General features: G+C 36.3%; 1 protein-coding gene across 2 annotated transcripts in view; it reads left to right on the top strand.

The window, feature by feature from the left end:
• The window catches only part of FAT4 (FAT atypical cadherin 4), a 176,030-nt gene extending 157,724 nt beyond the window's left edge, over positions 1 to 18,306 (top strand). For both annotated transcript variants that reach the window (XM_039252970.1, XM_039252969.1), the window contains exons 12-17: positions 2,268 to 2,353; positions 3,127 to 3,306; positions 5,636 to 5,760; positions 7,684 to 7,901; positions 12,211 to 12,472; positions 15,333 to 18,306. In XM_039252970.1, coding sequence (XP_039108901.1) covers positions 2,268 to 2,353; positions 3,127 to 3,306; positions 5,636 to 5,760; positions 7,684 to 7,901; positions 12,211 to 12,472; positions 15,333 to 17,197 — 2,736 coding nt within the window. In that variant the 3' untranslated portion in view covers positions 17,198 to 18,306. The remainder of the gene's footprint in view (positions 1 to 2,267; positions 2,354 to 3,126; positions 3,307 to 5,635; positions 5,761 to 7,683; positions 7,902 to 12,210; positions 12,473 to 15,332) is intronic.
• The last annotated feature ends 1,240 nt before the right edge of the window (positions 18,307 to 19,546 follow it).

Raw genomic sequence — 19,546 nt, 5'->3', positions numbered from 1 at the left:
AGGGAGATATAGAATCTGAAGCAAAGAATCTGAAGCAGGCTCCAGCCTCTGAGCTGTCAGCATAGAGCCTGATTCAGAGCTCAGACACACAAACCCAAGATCATGACCTGAGCTGAAGTCAGGAGCTAAACTGACTGAGCCACCCATGTGCCCTTAGTAACGGTAATTTAGAGCATTGATATTCTAAAAATAATTTATTTTAAAAATCTACTTGAAAAGTACTCATTTGAAGACTGGATTTGATAATAATTCAAGATGGCTTTGTGTTTTGAAAAGAGGTTGGGCAGAATATCAAAATTTGTCCTATAAATGGGAATATCTCCACATTTTGGTATTATTGCAAAGATTAATATAAATTATATATAAAATTTGATATATTTTAATATATTTTGTATTTAGTTTTCTTTATAAAATTTATATATTTTATATATTTTTATATATTTGTTATTAAATAGGTTCTTGATGAATGTTAGTCATCTTGAGTTTTCCAAAACCTGGCTCCATATACCCTTTTGAGGTTAGAAAAAATGTTTTAATCTCGGGGAGCCTGGGTGGCTCAGGTCATGATCTCACAGTTTGTGGGTTCGAGCCCCGCATTGGGCTCTGTGCTGACAGCTAGCTCAGAACCTGGAGCCTGTTTGAGATTCTGTGTCTCCCTCTCTCTCTGACCCTCCCCTCCTCATGTTGTCTCTCTCTCTCAGAAATAAATAAAACATAAAAAAAAAATTTTAATGTTTTAATCTCAATAAAGTTTTAATTATGAGTAGTGCCTAAAAAACCACACTGACTTCAATGAATTCTAATAGAGGTATAACAAGCAAATCTTGGAAATAATACTTTTTTAGATTAGTAATAAGTTAGTATGCACATTCCTGCCTAAGCTTTTTTTAAACCAGCCTAATACCAAACCAGTATGCTCAGAGGAAGACCTTTAGGAGAATACAGATTTAGAAAAGTCCAATACTGCTGATTATCCATTTGCTCTGGAATTATTGAAACAAAATTAGAACAAGCATATGGGGTCTGGTATGGATATTGTAAATTGGGGCTTATGTAAGCCATAATGATTTCTTAATAATGCCAGTACCCCAATGAAGCATAGCAGGTAGCAAGCAGTTCACCCTCACTCACCAAGCATATGTGAGATCACCATATTGCTAAGATGTTGTCAACAGACTTTGATGTAGAATAGGTGATTTTATTTGATGAGTTCCAAGGCCCCTTTAAATTTGATTAAGATTTAATTCTATCGAAATTTAGGGCTTGGGAGCATGAGGGAGAGAAAAAAAAAAAAAAAAGAGGTATTATGTGTATGCCAAAAAGGATAGAGAAAAAGTTCTTCCAGTTCATTTGTAACGTGTGGCCATCAAGTTTTAAATAATACCAAATGTGGAAAAAAAAATACCTTTGTCATTAATACTTCAGTCAGAGAGGGAAAAAACTTCATAATTTAGAAAATATCCAAAATAAGGCCCCTACTGGATTTTGAATTTGTCATTTTCTACAGTTCAAAGGGATTTTGTTAGAAACTGGCAGAATCATTAACTTCTCAGCTTTGAACCACTGAATAGACAGGATAGAAACATCTCAATTTACAGCATTACTGGTAGAAAAATTTAACAGTAAGAGAAGTCACATCTAACTCTGAAGATTAAATTGCACAGGCTGTTATTCAAATAAAACTTCTTCTCAAACCTTCTTTCTTTGTGCTGTATCATGAATCTTTTAGAAAATCAGAAAAATGTAAATAGATTGATCGAAATGTTATGCCATTATCTAAGGTGTTTTTTTCTTAGTTGAGGCATTCATAAATATCTATGTTATATTCTCTAGTTGAAATTATCAACTAGATGACAGAGAACCCCAAGCCAACTCTGCACCATCAGCATGGAGCCCGACATGGGGCTCGAACTCACAAACTGTGAGATCATGACCTGAGCAGAATCAAGAGCTGGACTGTCAACTAACTGAGCCACCCAGGTGCCCTGTAGTTTTTCATTTATAAACAAGGGGCCTGGTAAAGATTTTTCAAAGTACCTTCCCATTTCTTATGTATAATAACTTTTACACATGTTTGAGATATGTAAAAGAAATATATCCCCCAAATTTGATATTATAGGTAAATTATGTCATAATATACTAAGCCAAAATGTTATCATAACTTCAAAATCATGTCCATGTAGAAACAAGTACTGGAAAGTGTTGGCTGAAAAGGACAATTGGGTCATCAGAGCCCAAGATGAATGTTTCCTTCTCCTACTTTATAGGCAGCTTCCTTAACTGTGGACTCTTGTTCTGAGAACCAAGAACCAGGGTATTGCACTGTCAGTAATGTGGCGGTGTCAGATGACTGGTAAGTAAAATTATTAGTTTGATCTTATTACTTGACCTTAAAAAGGAAATTATTCATTTACAAATAATTTTATTGTGCTAAGTGTTATAAAATTTGTAAAAAGGGTGTGACATGAGATGGGAAAGCTAAGGACAAATAGAGGAAGGAAAGACCACCATAGCCTATACTCTTTGAGTAGATTATGAAATTATTGCCTATGACCTGGGTCCTGGAAGGCTACACTAAAGATCCCACTCTTTACCTCCCTTGAAAGTTGTATAGCAACCGTGATTATCCACAGATAATTTTCCGTGGCACCTCAGGATGAGACACAGAATTATGCCATCTAAAACCTAAGCTATTTTAATAGAAATAGCAACAGAGAAAAATAAATATCAACACGCCCTCTATGGTATTAACTAATATATTGGCATTATTATCATCTTGTAGGGAAGGAAATGTGTAATCTAATATTAATATTAGAGTTGTCACTATTTCTGCTGCACTTTATCTTCATTCTGATGGTATGCCTCTTCTTGCTAATTCAGCATTGTTTTATACATCCCATTTGGCTAACTGAAAATGTCACTTCCATAAGTTTTTATTTTTTTTCATACCTTGAAAACCTAATAATCCTGCAGAAATCTGTAAGAGGATATGCAAAAATAAGTAATATTTTCCATTCAATTTCACACACTATAACACATGCTAGAAAGCTCTATTCATTCTTTTTACACCTAGCATTATACTGAAATCTATCATGTTGGAACTAATATCTTTGCTTTCTCATGTAGGACTCTTGACGTTCAGCCAAATCGAGTCACAGCTGGAGGTATCAGATCGCTAGATCCGATCCTTCAGAGGAGAGGACACGTGGAAAGCCATGATTTTGTTGGGTGTATAATGGAGTTTGCAGTCAATGGAAGGCCTCTGGAACCCAGCCAAGCTTTGGCAGCACAAGGCATCCTAGATCAGTATGAGAATTTTACTTCTTACTATTTTAAATTAAAAAAAAAACAAAATTTATGATAATTGAGTACTGAAAGCTGATATCATTGTGCCCACAGTTCTGAAAGTATCAAATGTTTTACATTGTTTTGAATTTTAAATGTTCATTTCATTTCATTATTTATTTAATTATCTACAGTTAATTTTTACAGTTAACACAGAATGTATTTATATTAATTAATTTACTACTTTAACCTTTACAACCATTTTATGAGATAGATAATATTATTTTCTGAACTACTCAGAGGTTTAAAAACTTGCTCAACGTCAAAGAGTTGGTGAATAACAAAGCTAAATCTTGAACTAGGACCTTGGACGGTGGTTAGTTACAAATAAGTAGACACCGCAGATCTTGCTCTGGAGGAGTTCATTGTCTCTTCAAATTCGTGATTACTAATCTTTAATGCAGCCATGCTTTTGTGTGGCAACATATTCTATTCTCTAGTTTAATCATTTCCCCATTTTTCTCAATGACTTTCCTGCCTCCCCTTTTCACAGACCTCAGACATCATTCGTGTACCGTCTTTCCTAGCTAATGAATTTGCTTACTAACTTGCTCAGAAAATTGAAGCAATCAAAAGAAAACTCCCAAAAGCTTGTTCCTCTACATTTGCCCATGCATGTGTGCATCCGATGGTCTACATTGTATCCTATTACTATGGATGAACTGCTTCCATTTCTATAAAGACCAACCCCTTTTTATGTAATAGACTCAATCCCCTGTAACATTCTAAAAACAATAGTCCAGCTGTCTCATTGGTGTATCTTTCCTCATTTAAATCCATGCTGTTATTTCTCCCATTTTATTTTTGTAAAATCTTTATTAATGCCAGTTTCCTCTGTAATTACCATCCTCTCTTTGAAAATTTGTTCTATCTTTGTCAAAGTGATCAATAACCTTTGTATTGCCAAAATCAATGGTCAGTTCTCATCTTCTTTGAATTCTGTTTGTGACTTCCACTCCCTAAAATTACTTTATTTGTTTGTCTGTCACTATATTGTACAATCCTGGTTTTCTACTCTGATTCTTTTTCTCATCTGCTTGACCTCTTCTCTTTTATATATGTATATATTCATTCTTTAAATCATGTTTTATAGCCTTTGGTTTTAAGTACTAACTCTAAAACTGATGACTCTTAAATGGTTATCTTCAACTTGGCCTTTCCTCTGCACTTCAGACCTTTCTATCCAACTGCCCACCCAATACCCTATGTGACTTTCTAACAAATATCTCAGACTTAATTTTAAAACTGAACTCCTGTCCTTTCTTCCCAATTCCTTCCAAATCTATTCCTTCCACAGTTTTCCTTGTCTTAGATAATGATAACTCTATCAGCCAAAACTGTTCAGCCAAAACTTTTAGACTTACCTTTGACTCTTCTTTTTCTGACATACCTCATATCCAGTCTACCGACAACCAGAATGACATTTAAAGACATGTTCCTTCTAATCCTGACTTAAAAGGCTTTCATGATTTAGCCTCTCTCTCCATTTTCTCACTGTATTTACATATGCTTCTTTTTCTTGTTCACTCTGCTCCAACCATACTGGGCCCATTGGTGTTCCTCAAACATACTAGGTATACTTTAACTTCATGACTTTCTTACTTGCTGTTTCTTCTGCCCAGAGTTATCTTCTACCAAATATTCTTCAATCTCTCAATTTGTCTAGGTCTTTACAAAAATTGTTCCTTCCTTCACTGATGAATCTAGAGATTCATCAATACTCTCCACCCTAAAAAAAAAAAAAAAAATCTCTCAATACCCTTTGTTTATCTTAAATTTCCAAAGAACTTTCTTTGTTCTAACATATTATGCATTTCCTAATTTTTGTTTTGTTTTGTTTTTTGACTGCCTCCTCCACAAGGAAAAATAAATACTCTGTGAACATGTGGGTTTTCAACACTTTACCCCCCTGCTTAGAGTGGTATGCATGTAATTGACATGTGGCAGGCATTCAAAAGACGTCAGTTGATGACATATAAGCAAATAAAAATAGGGCCCTTAGATTACATTAACCAAAGATGTCCTGCTCAAATAAGAATTAATTTCAAGAAGAAATTCTCACCTCTTTTTCTTTATTGTGTAAGATGTTATCTGGTTTAATTTTCTCCTTTTTGAATGAGGCAGGACAGCTCTCAGTTTGACTAGAAGCCCCAAATGTAGTTGCAACCTGAGTTCTAAGAAGTGACTGCGTGAAACTAAGCAAGTTAATAAAAGCTTATATAAAATTTTAACAAAACTCCCCAACACTTTATTTTGTGCCTTATGACTCTTTATTATGATTTCATTTTAGATGTCCTAGACTAGAAGGTGCTTGTACTCACAGCCCCTGCCAACACGGTGGCACATGTACGGATTACTGGTCATGGCAGCAGTGTCATTGCAAAGAAGGACTAACTGGGAAATACTGTGAAAAATGTATGCATGCTGTTTTATCTTCCACTGGAAACTATAGTAATCCTGAAAAGTATAAATATATGCACTTAGATATGTAATTGTATTCAAATTTTTTTTCATTCTAAATGTTGAAAGTAATAAATGGGTAATAATTGGTGAAATATAGTGACATTTTCTATTTGTTTTTTTAACCTGAGGAAGAGTGATATTGTTTCAGAATCATTTACTCAGTTGTTTATTTCCATTTTAAGAATTCACGAATTTAGTGAAGCTAATTTATAGGAATTCTATACAATTAAAGGCCAAGGGCTATATTCATGTTTCAGCTTAATATTATTTGCCTTCAGGGAATATTTCTCCAGTAAATATTTTGTATGTGGTAGAAAAATATAAATAACAAATGACTGAACACTGAGTTCAAAACATTATACAATAGCAGCATGATCTATACAATTAAGGGTGATACTTGCATTTTAATTTACAATTATTGGAATTGGGTTTTTTTATTTTTCAATGTTTTTTATTTATTTCTGAGAGAGAGAGACAGCATGAGAAGGGGAGGGTCAGAGAGAGGGAGACACAGAATCTGAAGCAGGCTCCAGGCTCTACGCTAGCTGTCAGCACAGATCCCGACACGAGGCTCAAACCCACGAACCGTGAAATCATGCCCGGAGCCGAAGTTGGCTGCCCAACCGACTGAGCCATCCAGGCACCCCTGGAATTGGTTTTGAGTCTTACTTTTTAAATCTCTTTTTAAATTTGTTTTTTAAACCCTAATACTATTTTTGAAAACCCTAATACTATTTTTGATAAGACATTAGAGGTGTTCAAGCCATGACTAGAACATGACATTCTCTAATTTCAAGCTGCACATCCCACAAACTAACCCTAACGGAGTTTCTTCTATAAAATTTGCTTTATTTTCAAATATCTGGTTACAAATTAAACCATTGCAGCTATTTGACCACTTGTCAAGGAGTTTTGATTTTATTATAAGAAGGAATTGAAATTCATGATCACATTAAGTATATACTGCAGCCGAAAAGATATTACAAGTAGATGGTATAATTGTATTTAATTATTTAGGATAAAATCAAAACAAAAAGTATGATGTCAGATAATGTTTTTTTTGTTTGTTTGTTTTTTGTTTTAAGTAATGAATATTTTATAAATAGGAACCCAGTTATGCCAGGAATATGAAATGAGTCATCGATTGGAGAGATGTCTGAGGTTCTTTTTTTTAAATTGGCATATAATTCACATACTATAAAATTTAGTTTTATAAAGTATACTGCTCAGGGCTGAAACCCTTTTGAGATCATTTGCTTTATGTCCTTTCTTTAGCTATATTAACTGTTACTATAACAAACTTCTAAAGTTCAGTAAGTAGTGTGAACATTGTACCAGACTATGATAAATTATAATTATACATCACAGTTACACATAATGATAAATTAAATTTGACATGATTATGTGATGACTGCTAATAACAAAATTAGTACAACTATAAATATTTGATTGTTCACTTTTTTGTCCAAATTTCTAACATGGTAGAGATGTTTGATTATAAATCATTTAAGTATGAAAACATGTATTCACTTTTGAATTTTGGAAATAAAGTAAAACTTATTATAAACACATTTTCAATTCCATATTTTTAACAGGTGGTATGTGTATAAGTATTCATGATATATATCATATATCAAATATTTTAATGAATATTCCCCAAATGATTAATGATTCTGGTTTAGATTTAAATATTTGAAATTATCTCTTACAGTAATTCACAAATGGAAACAATTTTTTTCAAGAGAAGGATTGGGGAACATTGATTCCAAAAACCTGATATTTTGTTTTCCTTTTTTATAATTTTTCTCACTTATAAAAACTTCGTAAGAAGCCCAATAGATGCATTCATTTTTCCCTTTCTTCATTGGCTTTCAGCTATTACTCCTGACACTGCATTATCATTAGAAGGCAAAGGGCGCTTGGATTACCACATGAGTCAGAATGAGAAGCGGGAATATTTGTTAAGACAGAGCATACGAGGTGCCATGTTGGAGCCTTTTGGTGTGAACAGTCTGGAAATAAAATTCAGAACAAGAAGCGAGAATGGCATTTTAATCCATATCCAAGAAAGCAGCAATTACACTACTGTGAAGGTAAGATAAAAGCTAATGGTGACTTCATTTGATTAGACCGCCTGCTGTGTCATGGTTTAAATCACTTCACCCATAATTTCTGTTCTTTTCTTTACAACCCATTAGAGTTCCGACTAATGCTGGGCACTATTCCAATATCATCTATCTTAACTATTCCCCAGGCATTGGCCAGAGTAACAAAGATCTGAATGGTTTGCTTTCTAAACACTTTTGTCATGGTTTAAAGTAAAGACCACTGCTAGGTAGGTCAGCATAGAAAGAATTTGTTGCAATCTATTTTGCCAAATAAAAATTTATATTGCTTTTCTTTCTCTACATTTAAACAAAGTAAAACAAAAAGATGATGTGTTTTTGAAATAAGAAAAATACTCTAAACATTATTCCAAACACTGATTTGTTTATATTAATTGGTGGGACTAGAATAAGAAAAAACATTTTTAAATTATCTGGCTTTATTCTGGAGCATAGTCATTTAACTACCTAGGTAAACCCTGTGAAGTTAAGTATCTTTGGAATTATTGTAACTTAAATTCTATTTGACTTCTACAAATAATTTCTAAAAACATTATTTTAAAGATTCTGTATTATAAGAACAACATATTGATTTATCGTTAGACTTTTACATAGTATTTTAAACTATAAATGTTTAGCAAACAAGTTAATAATTTCCTAGGCTATGCATTTTCCTTCAGCTTTTAGCTCCTTAATTTCTAAGATTATTAGTTTGCTTTCTTTCTTTCCCACAAATAAGACTTCATCTTTTAAATCATCAGTCTTTGGTTTAGTTATCTTGACTGATTTTGATTAATATCATTTTGATATTATAATTCTACTCAGAATTTTATATGAATTTTGGTGAATTCTAAAGAAAAAAACCCCCAGACATCCTGTATTATTTTCACTTGTAAGTTAATCTTTTTAAAAAATTAATAAAAGCTTAGTTCATGAAGAAAAGAAAACAATATACATAGAGAATTACTAGGTTTAATTTATATATAATATTTAAAAACAAAAGAAACATTCAACTCTACACTTCAGCCTCTTTTTCTTAAAATTTCTCTCCCTCCAAGTCAACTCTGGTTGTTATGTTGCATGTACATATCTTTAATAAGTAGTACAAAAAGTCTTTTTAAAATTCTCACAGTCCTTATTCCAGTCATTCCCAACTGCAGATGATTTTTACCCCCGCCCCCCACAGGAGACATCGGACAATGTATCGAGGCATTTTTTTATTGTCACGACGGGGAGGGGGGTGTTACTAGCATCTAGTAGGTAGATGTCAGGTATGTCACTAAACATCCTACATTGCACAATGCAGCACCACAAAACAAATAATGATCTAGTCCAAAATGTCAATAGTGCAATAGTGGAGCTGAAAAACCCCACTCTAATCTAGTACAAAAGAACATCTTCAGGCTACAAGTTTAGCACCATATTGAAACAAGGGGCCCATTTCAGAATTAATAAAGCTAATGCAAAACAGAGCACATATGTCATTATATTATGATTTTATTTGGTGTTTATAATTTGTACTGTAAAGTGTATCAGAACCAAAGAAAATAGAAGTACAGAAAGAAGTAAAGCTTCAACGTCTATATGTATGCGTTGAGAGGCTTTTTTTTTTTTTTTTTTATGCGTTGAGAGGCTTTGACATTGAGGTCTGTGCATTATCTGTTAAGCTGCTTCCAAGTCCTCATGCCATTTAAATGACATATGAAATATTTCTGTACATTATCTCTTTAAGCCAAGAGATACAAAATACAATGTGGTTGAAGAAATCAGAGACAGAATATTTTTTTCTTCCCTTAAGGAAGAAGCTGAATGTCAGGATCCATTTTTGTCGCCATAAAATCTTGCATTTCCAACAAGACAGCAGCATGAAACTTCTCCAGATATTCTTACGTTGGTAGCAAGCACTTAGAAAGAGATTTTTTTTTCCTGAAGGAAAAGTAAATGCTAATGAATAAAAATAATGACTAATGCAGACCAAAATGCACATTTCTTTTGTATGAATATTTTGAAAAACAGCTTTTCAGAGATTAAGGAGCTTGGCAGGTAAAGTAAGTAGATTAAAAAACCAGTGAATAAGGAGAACAAAATAGACAGGAAGAGAATGGCTGTTCTAAGTGAGCAGGCAAGTTATTTGGAAGACAGGAATACGATCTACTTGCACAGTCTAGGAAGCTAGTCAGAAGGGGCTCTTACTTTTCATTTAGCCTATCGGTGACTAAGGCCCCTGATTTTTTCCTTTCTTTTGGCTCACTTTCTGGCTCTTTCTTTCTTTCTTTCTTTCTTTCTTTCTTTCTTTCTTTCTTTCTTTCTTTCCTTCTTTCCTTCTTTCCTTCTTTCCTTCTTTCTCTCTCTCTCTCTCTCTCTCTCTCTCTCTCACACACACACATACACACACACACACACACACAAGGCAGCTAGATGATATTTGTGAACACAGAAAAGAGAGTTGGGTAAATGAAATTTCCAATGGTTTGGGAAGAGAGTGTCAAGAGTGAGTAGCAATAGCAATGTGAAGAGAGAGGAGAATATGTAGAAGAGATAGAGCCTGTTCAGAGAAACAAAAAAAAAAAAAATAGGCAGAGAGAATATTAGATAGAAAAATAGAAGGAAGCATACTTGTGTCTAACTTTGTTGACAGTGTACTTAAGTGTTTCAAAATCTCCCTTGTTTTATTATGTATCTCCCATATTTGGAGTTTTGTAATAATGTCAGATTGTGGACTCTTTCTGTTCCAAATCCTATTGTTTTGATGTATAGCTTTTTGTGTTTAAGTGGGGCTAGATGTATTGTACAGGGTTGGTGAGGAATTTGGAGATCCAGATTAAAAGTAAGTAAATAAACAAATAAATATGTGGATAAATAAAACCAAGAAAAAATGAGCATAAAAATGAGCATGATGTTTTGAAAGCTAGGAAGGATAGAAGAACTGAGTAGACTATATTGGGGCAAAGCAAAGCATCAAGAATGTTACAATGGGCACTTTGGTTCTTGTTCATTCTACTCCATGGTGTATTCTAAAGACTCTCATCATGTCTAGCCAAATAAAAGGATACCATGGTTTGATCAGGTAGGAGGGAAACACAGTGTGAGGAGAAGGATTTTTTCAAGGCTCCTTTCCAAAGGGACTCTGGGTATCACCAGTGACGGGTTGCTGTTTTCAATGTGTGTTTCATGAGATGTCCACTTGATGAAATGTTATTGTCATTTAACCACAAGTCTCTTTTCTTTTCTGATCTGAGTTTGGTACTGAAATATATTACCATCTAGAGAGACTCTTTTAATAAAACTTTACAATATGAGTAACGTATGTAAATGCATTAGGCATATTTTCCAAAAAGTAAAAGGGAACTGATTTTTAGTTCTACCAGATGTGTTTGTTGCCTGTAGAAATAGCATTTGATCCGAGTGACAAAAATCACTGATCCATCCATTCATTCCTGTCATTTGATACACAGTGCCACTTCATCCCCTGGCCCAGGCACCAGCTCCGTCTGGCAGCGTGATGGGATTATGCTCTCTGAACCAAATGTTCACGTTGCCTCATAAATTATTTCGTTTTCTAAAGTGTCTTCTCAGAATACTGGAAACTTGGTAGATGGAAATTGGAGTAGGAGCATCCTGTTACCCAATGTTCTACTGGGCAAAGTCAAAGAAAGCAAATATCCCTTAGATAAATTATAAAAGGCAGCCAAAGTGAAGACTTGCCCAAACACCTCATTATGAAGAATTCACTCGTAATTTTCATCTCAATAAATGATAGAAACAATAGGCATGCTTTCCTCTAAAATTCCAGTGTGTAATAGATGATAGATAAAAGCATTTCTTTTTGTCTACTTTTCCAACGATGCTTCATTTTTGCCTAAGCATTGATGCTTCTTTTTTTTTTCAAGTAGTTTTAACATTTTTTTTATCACCGTGGACCATTTACAAAACTGACTGATTCTTTCCACTTGCCACTGTGATTAAATTATAAATACTTTCAAAAGAGTATACTTTACTTATCTTGAAATGGGCTTTCACACCATATTATCTCAATTGTATTCCAGAAAATAATTTTAGGCATCTTGAAGAATTAGGTGTAAATATAATAACAACTTGAACACTATTTAATGTGCAGGTATATGTTGCCTAAATTTGTAGAGGCAGTTTGGGTAAGTATACTCGGATGTAGTCAGACTCTTCAGCTAGCCTGTTGGCTTTAAATTGATCATTATTTTTAGGTTTTATTTCATTTTTATTCTATTTTTATTCAAGCACATCATAGCTTAATTGCACATTATTTTAATATGTTTTACAGATTAAAAATGGCAAAGTGCATTTTACATCAGATGCAGGAATTGCTGGGAAAGTGGAGAGAAATATCCCCGAAGTGTATGTTGCGGATGGCCACTGGCATACTTTTCTAATTGGAAAAAATGGAACAGCCACAGTACTGTCCATCGACAGAATATATAACAGAGACATCATCCATCCTACCCAGGATTTCGGTGGCCTCGATGTACTCACTATGTCTCTTGGAGGAATTCCACCCAATCAAGCTCATCGAGATTCTCACACAGGTAAATGCTTGCATTGAACAAAGGAAAGAAAGATTATTCCTATAAAAGTAGTTGGACTTCTGATAATATCCATTATGACTATTCTAAGTCTCTCATAACTATCTTTAAGAAATCTCTAGTAAACTATTGGCCATCACTTACTTTACTTTACTTTCGTCATTTACATTTGTTCTACCAAGTTCATAATCCACCCCATGGTGCTTCCCTTGTCCACCAAACATTTATTTATCCATTCATTCATGTGCCCATTGACATGACAGATATTACTGAGCCCTGTACTTGGCTTTGGAAGTACAATGGTGGGCTAAATAACTAAATAACTAAATAAGCTAAATAACTACTCTCCTCATATAACACATGGCCAAGTAAGAAAGACAGCATTGATCAAACTATTATACAAGTAAATGCATTATTTTAGAATATGATAAAGAACGTGAAGGAGGAATATAGAATTCTAAGAGATTTCCAAAAAAAGGAGAAAAGGAAACTTCCATGGGAAATTGACTATTGATACTTAAATCTGAACTATGAAGATGAAGATGGGAGAGTATGAAAGATTAATTTGCATTGATAGGAACTTAACAGAAAATAGATAAAGATCACAGAACCTGGCCTATTGGCACATTGGAGACTGATGTCAACAAGTAGTGGATGAAATAAAGAATGAAGCAGGACCTCCTGCATAGACCATATTGTATTTTGGGGTTTACTCTCAGGAAAATGGGAAGTCACTAAAAAATTTATGTTAGGGGTGTCAAGATTAGATAGGTAGTGATATTAAAGATCTTTCAGGTTACAACATGTATTAGTGGAGGACAGGAGTGGACTTGCATAAATTAGTTGGGGTGATACTGCAGTGATCCAGGCAAGGTATTGTGTGAGTGTTGACTAGTGTGGTGGCAGAGGAGTTTAGAGAGAAGTGGATGGGGAAGATTTTATTTTTAAGAATTAAAGTAAACCAGGGGCGCCTGGGTGGCTTAGTCGGTTAAGCGTCCGACTTTCGCTTAGGTCATGATCTCGTGGTTGGTGGGTTCGAGCCCTGCGTCCGGCTCTGTGCTGACTGCCAGCTCAGTGCCTGGAGCCTATTTCAGAGTCTGTGTCTCCCTCTCTCTCTGACCCTCCCCTGCTCTCGCTGTCTCTCTCTCTCCTAGAAACAAATAAAAATATTTTTTTAAAAAAAGAATTAAAGTAAACCAAACTGCTGATGATCCTGGTGAAATTTAGGAAGGTTTCTGACCTGTCAACTAGAAGAAGGGCAGCGCCACTGAAAGGGAAAACTGCAGAGCCGTGTAGAGAGACACCTGCTATGGGAAATATCAGGATGGTGGTTTGGGACACTTGGGGTTTGGACCACCTTTGAGAAAGACTTTTGTATAGATGGGCTATAATCAGGAGCAGACACCAGCTGGAAATACATATTAAGCAGAGTCAAGCAAGTAACTGATGTACTGGGCATCGATGTTATAACCTAACATGAAGGCATAGAGTAAATAGAAAACCTGGAGCCTTAGCTTGAGAAACTCTAGGAGTCAGTGGTTGATTGGAGGAAAATGAAACATGAAAGAGACTAAGTCATAGAAAGACAATCTGGAGAGAAGAAACAAAAGCAGATGTTACAGAAGCTCATGGAAAAAGAGTGTATCGGATGGAAATATCACTAAGGTGGAGGGATACATCAAATATGAAGAAAATTTGAAAATGTAGGGGAGGGGAATGGACTTACAGCACAAAAGTAAAAGTTCAGGTCACAAGTTGCCTTTATATACTAAGCTTATTTTAGAATGTAGATGATAATTCATGTGGATGCTTTAAGAAACAAGCCAAAGTAGATCTTACCCTTTTCTTCATGTCAAAATCAATTCTTGGGCTCTGGGACAGGGGCATTAACAATATTAACACACTCAAGTTCACCAAAGAGTTTCTCAACTTTAAAAAATAATAATAATTACTACCCTCTAAGGAGCCATTTAAGATATGTTTTTCTGACTCTGCCAGTCCCACCTCATGAAGCGTTCATGCCACAGTTATACTCTATAGCTGCCCTCTAGAGAACCAGAAACCACTTTGATACCTAAGATTTTCCCTTTGCTTTTCAGGAACCTATGTTCAACTCCTTAGGAGCAATATCACCTCCACTGAGAATGTACCATATAAAGATTACAACTAGTTACAAAAGTTACAACAATTATAACAAGATTAGCCTGGGGGCACCTGGGCAGCTCAGTGGGTTGAGCATCTGACTCTTCATTTTGGCTCGGGTCGTGATCTCAGGGTCATGGGATTGAGCTATGTGTCAGGCTCTGCATTGGACCTAGAGCCTGTTGGGATTCTCTCTCTCTCTCTCTCTCTCTCTCTCTCTCTCTCCCTCCCCTCCTCCACTTGTACTATCTCTCTTTCTCTTTAAAAATAAAAAAAAAATAAATTTTAAAAAATTAAGAAAAGGGCTATTAGCCTATTTTTGTTCTATTTGTTCTAAGGTTTTTAAAATAAATTTTATTTCTTTGTATGCAATTCTTGATGCATAGACTATAAACATAAGACAAATTGATAATTAAATACAAACAGGAAGAAGAAAGAAAATCTAGTCCATCTGAGTCATTTAAAAATGTTCAGAAACAGCAATATCTGAGCAATACTCCTCATACTTTTGTCGTGGAAATCTTATACATCTTATACAAGTAAGTTATATAGTAAGTCACACAGAGTCATTGACTTCGGACTGGGTGATGGCTCTGAGACTGTGGTTTCTAAGCTCTTGTGATGTGATTGTGAGGCTTCTTTTTACCAGAGTGCACTGGTGCGGTGTTTTAAATGGAGCATTTTCTCTAAAGTGCCTTACTGCTCCTTCTCCCCACTACAGGTTTTGATGGCTGCATCGCCTCTATGCTGTATGGTGGAGAAAGTCTTCCTTTCAGTGGGAAGCATAGCTTGGCCTCCATCTCTAAGACGGACCCCTCAGTGAAGATTGGCTGTCGTGGCCCGAACATCTGTGCCAGCAACCCCTGCTGGGGCGACTTACTGTGCATTAATCAGTGGTACGCCTACAAGTGTGTTCCTCCTGGAGACTGTACCTCCCACCCATGCCAGAATGGGGGCAGCTGCGAGCCAGGCCTACACTCTGGCTTCACATGTAGCTGCCCGGAGTCCCACACAGGGAGGACCTGTGAGACGGTGGTGGCCTGTCTTGGTGTCCTCTGTCCTCAGGGGAGAGTGTGCAAAGCCGGAAGCCCAGGAGGGCATGTCTGTGTTCTGAGTCAGGGTCCCGATGAGATCTCCCTGCCTCTGTGGGCTGTGCCTGCCATCGTGGGCAGCTGTGCAACAGTCCTGGCCCTCCTCGTCCTGAGTCTGATTCTGTGTAACCAGTGCAGGGGGAAGAAGACCAAAGACCCCAAAGAGGAGAAGAAACCAAAGGAGAAGAAGAAGAAGGGAAGCGAGAACGTTGCTTTTGATGACCCAGACAATATCCCTCCCTATGGGGATGATATGACTGTGAGGAAGCAGCCTGAGGGGAACCCTAAGCCAGATATCATTGAGCGGGAAAACCCCTACCTCATCTATGATGAGACCGATATTCCTCACAGCTCAGAAACCATCCCCAGTGCCCCTTTGGCTTCGCCAGAGCAAGAGATAGAGCATTACGACATCGACAATGCCAGCAGCATCGCCCCTTCAGATGCAGACATCATCCAACACTACAAGCAGTTCCGCAGCCACACACCTAAATTTTCTATCCAGAGGCACAGTCCCCTAGGCTTTGCAAGGCAATCCCCCATGCCCTTAGGAGCAAGCAGTTTGACTTACCAGCCTTCATACAGTCAGGGTTTGAGAACCAGCTCCCTGAGCCATTCAGCTTGCCCAACGCCCAACCCCCTGTCTCGACATAGCCCAGCCCCTTTCTCAAAGTCCTCTACTTTCTATAGGATCAGCCCCGCCAGGGAATTGCATCTTCCTATAAGAGATGGGAATACCTTGGAAATGCATGGTGATGCCTGCCAACCTGGCATTTTCAACTATGCCACGAGGCTGGGAAGGAGAAGTAAGAGTCCTCAGGCCATGACCTCTCATGGTTCTAGACCAGGGAGTCGCTTAAAGCAGCCAATTGGGCAGATTCCTCTGGAATCTTCCCCTCCGGTAGGACTCTCAATTGAAGAGGTGGAGAGGCTAAATACCCCTCGCCCTAGAAACCCAAGTATCTGCAGTGCAGATCATGGAAGGTCGTCTTCAGAAGAGGATTGCAGAAGGCCATTGTCCAGAACAAGGAACCCAGCAGATGGCATTCCAGCTCCAGAATCTTCTTCTGACAGTGACTCACATGAGTCTTTCACTTGCTCAGAGATGGAGTATGACAGGGAAAAACCAATGGTATATACTTCCAGGATGCCCAAATTATCTCAAGTCAATGAATCTGATGCAGACGATGAAGATAATTATGGAGCCAGATTGAAGCCTAGAAGATACCACGGCCGAAGGGCTGAGGGAGGACCTGGGGGCACACAGGCAGCAGCACCAGGGGTTGCTGACAACACACTGCCCTTGAAACTTGGGCAGCAAGCAGGGAATTTCAACTGGGACAACCTTTTGAACTGGGGCCCTGGCTTTGGCCATTATGTAGATGTTTTTAAAGATTTGGCGTCTCTCCCAGAAAAAGCAGCAGCAAACGAAGAAGGCAAGAATGGGACAGCTAAGCCCGTCCCCAAAGATGGGGAAGCAGAGCAGTATGTGTGAACTTTATGTACTGGCAGTATAAAAACAGAAAAACAAGGAGCACTCTAACCGTTGTAAGGTTGCCGACTAAGGTGTGTTCCATTTGCAAAAGAGGCCAGTATGGACTGGTGTTGGAGGGAAACTTTAAAAAATAATAACCACAATGCTGCTGAAACAGACTCCAAATAAGTCTTTAATTTAAATATGCTTGGTTGAATTTCTTTTTTCTGCATGCATCGTATTTTGTAACTAGTCACGTGGCATGCAGCGTTTGGAAAGATTTCTTCTTATTTACCAATGTTTGATTTGTGATTTTTAAAATGAATACTGTTGCCATTGCAGAAATGAATTTGTGCTTTCACAGTGGGGTATGTGTATTGTTTCCATTGTGTTATCATCCTTATGTTTTGCATTGCAAGATCCTTGGGGTTTAACCAATCCTTGTAAAGTGTAGAAAGAGCCTTCCTCTCCTTGAATGAAAGACTAAGTATTAACACTTTCCAGAACTATAGATTGCATATGTGATGTTGCTCAGAAATGTCTGATATTTGAGTAGGTTTTACATGACAGTGGGTACTAAAATTAAGTCATTTTGTTCAGCACTTTAGAATTTTCTTACAAAATTGTGTTAAAACTTCTGAATCTTTTTTTTTGTTTGTTTTTGTGAACAATAATGGTCTTCTGACTTTCATCAGGCTTCCACTGGGAACAAAATGACTGCGTATTATCCTTAGAACACTGCTCCCTGCCTACCGCGGAATGATGTTCTCAGCAGCGCTTCTCAGAGACACTTTTAGAAGTTATTTATTGAAAAATGTTCTATGCTTTTAAAATTTTAAAGAATTGACCTAAAGAAAGCCTATGATTGGACTTACTTTGCAGCCATTTGATGTTTACCCCAAGTACCCAGTTTTTATAATTTATATAAAGTCAAATTTCAACTCTTTTTTCTTTCTGTCATTTTGTAGATCATTTTTTAATACCGTGTAAAAACTTTTTTTTACACCCAAGCTGTGTTTTTGATACTGATATTTTCCTATGCTGAAAAGTTTTCTTACTTTCAGGGAAGGTAAGAAAATACTTTTTTTACATTTGTTACTTATGTAACGTTCATATTTTTCACATTTTGATATTTGTAACATACTGTATGCTTTCTACTTGTAAATGCCAACAATAGAATTAAAATATTTATTTAAAATACTTTGCATTCATAAGTGTATTTTCATCTTTCTATATTCTTTTACACCCAACCTGAATAATCTCTACTTGTCAACAGGGGTATCGCAAGTTGAACTATGAACGAGAAGCATCATTTTCTTTTCAAAAACCCGAGTATGGATAATTGCCAGAGCAGATATTTTAAGGTCACTTTAGTACATTCCTACCTGTCAGAGTTCTTGAAGTTCCCTAGAGCCTAATGAGTCTAGAAGAGGTTGGGTCTTTGGGGATCAGGTTTGTTATGAACCTAGTTTAAGCCTTCAGGCAATAAATGTTTGGAAGTCCCCCGCAGAGTCCGCTCCCTGAGGGCTAGCTTTAGACCAGGCTTAGAGGTATAGGAACAGCAATGAATTAAAGCTAATTATGGAAAAAGGTCTGGCTCTCATTTTCTCCAAGGACCAAATCCCAAATTTTCTAAGTCGGATGGTGGGTAGGAAAAATGACACTGATATCTCTGCTACACATACCTGTCTTTAATTTATTGATCACTCTGCTGCATAAATTCTAAACACATTTTTACATGCTATCCTGGCCAAGACAAACCTCTAGTTTTAAATAGTCACTGAGACTGAAACTATTCAGAGGAGACTAATCCAGAACAAGATTCATTTGTGTATAAAGAGTTGCATCTGAAATAATAGGATTTCTGCAAAGTGCCCCACAATCTCAGAACTTTTTGCAATTAAATGTCTGCCCCATCATGAATATTTGTTCAGAATATTATCCTCTAATGTTGGCTGTGCCATTTTGAGCATTTTAACAATATGTAAAAGATTTTAGTGCATGAAATATGTAAATGATTTAGTAAGTATATTAATACCATAATACATTAATACCAACAGACTGAGATACATGCCAGAATTATTTTGTCATTTAACAATTATGAGGGTTTTGTTTTGTTTTGTTTTTGAATAGGAAATAAAATGTGGGTTTAATCGAAATCGTAACATTCCTACAGTGTAGTTTAGAGACTGAGTGTAACACGCTAATCTAATTTTTCTTCTTTTTTTTTTTGTCACCTGTGATGAGCCAACATGTTTTAGTATTTTTCTGTGAATTTTAGTATTATGAACCAAATATGTGCCAAATATGGGAATATGCTGATTGCTTTGCATAACTCAAAACAGAATACTATTTTTTCAAGAGACTCTG

The sequence above is a fragment of the Hyaena hyaena genome, unplaced genomic scaffold (genome assembly GCF_003009895.1).
Source record: "Hyaena hyaena isolate Hyena2069 unplaced genomic scaffold, ASM300989v1 scaffold_433, whole genome shotgun sequence".
Lineage (NCBI taxonomy): Eukaryota > Metazoa > Chordata > Mammalia > Carnivora > Hyaenidae > Hyaena > Hyaena hyaena.
Note: the sequence above shows the minus strand (reverse complement) of the source record. Positions and strands in the feature narration are given on the sequence as shown.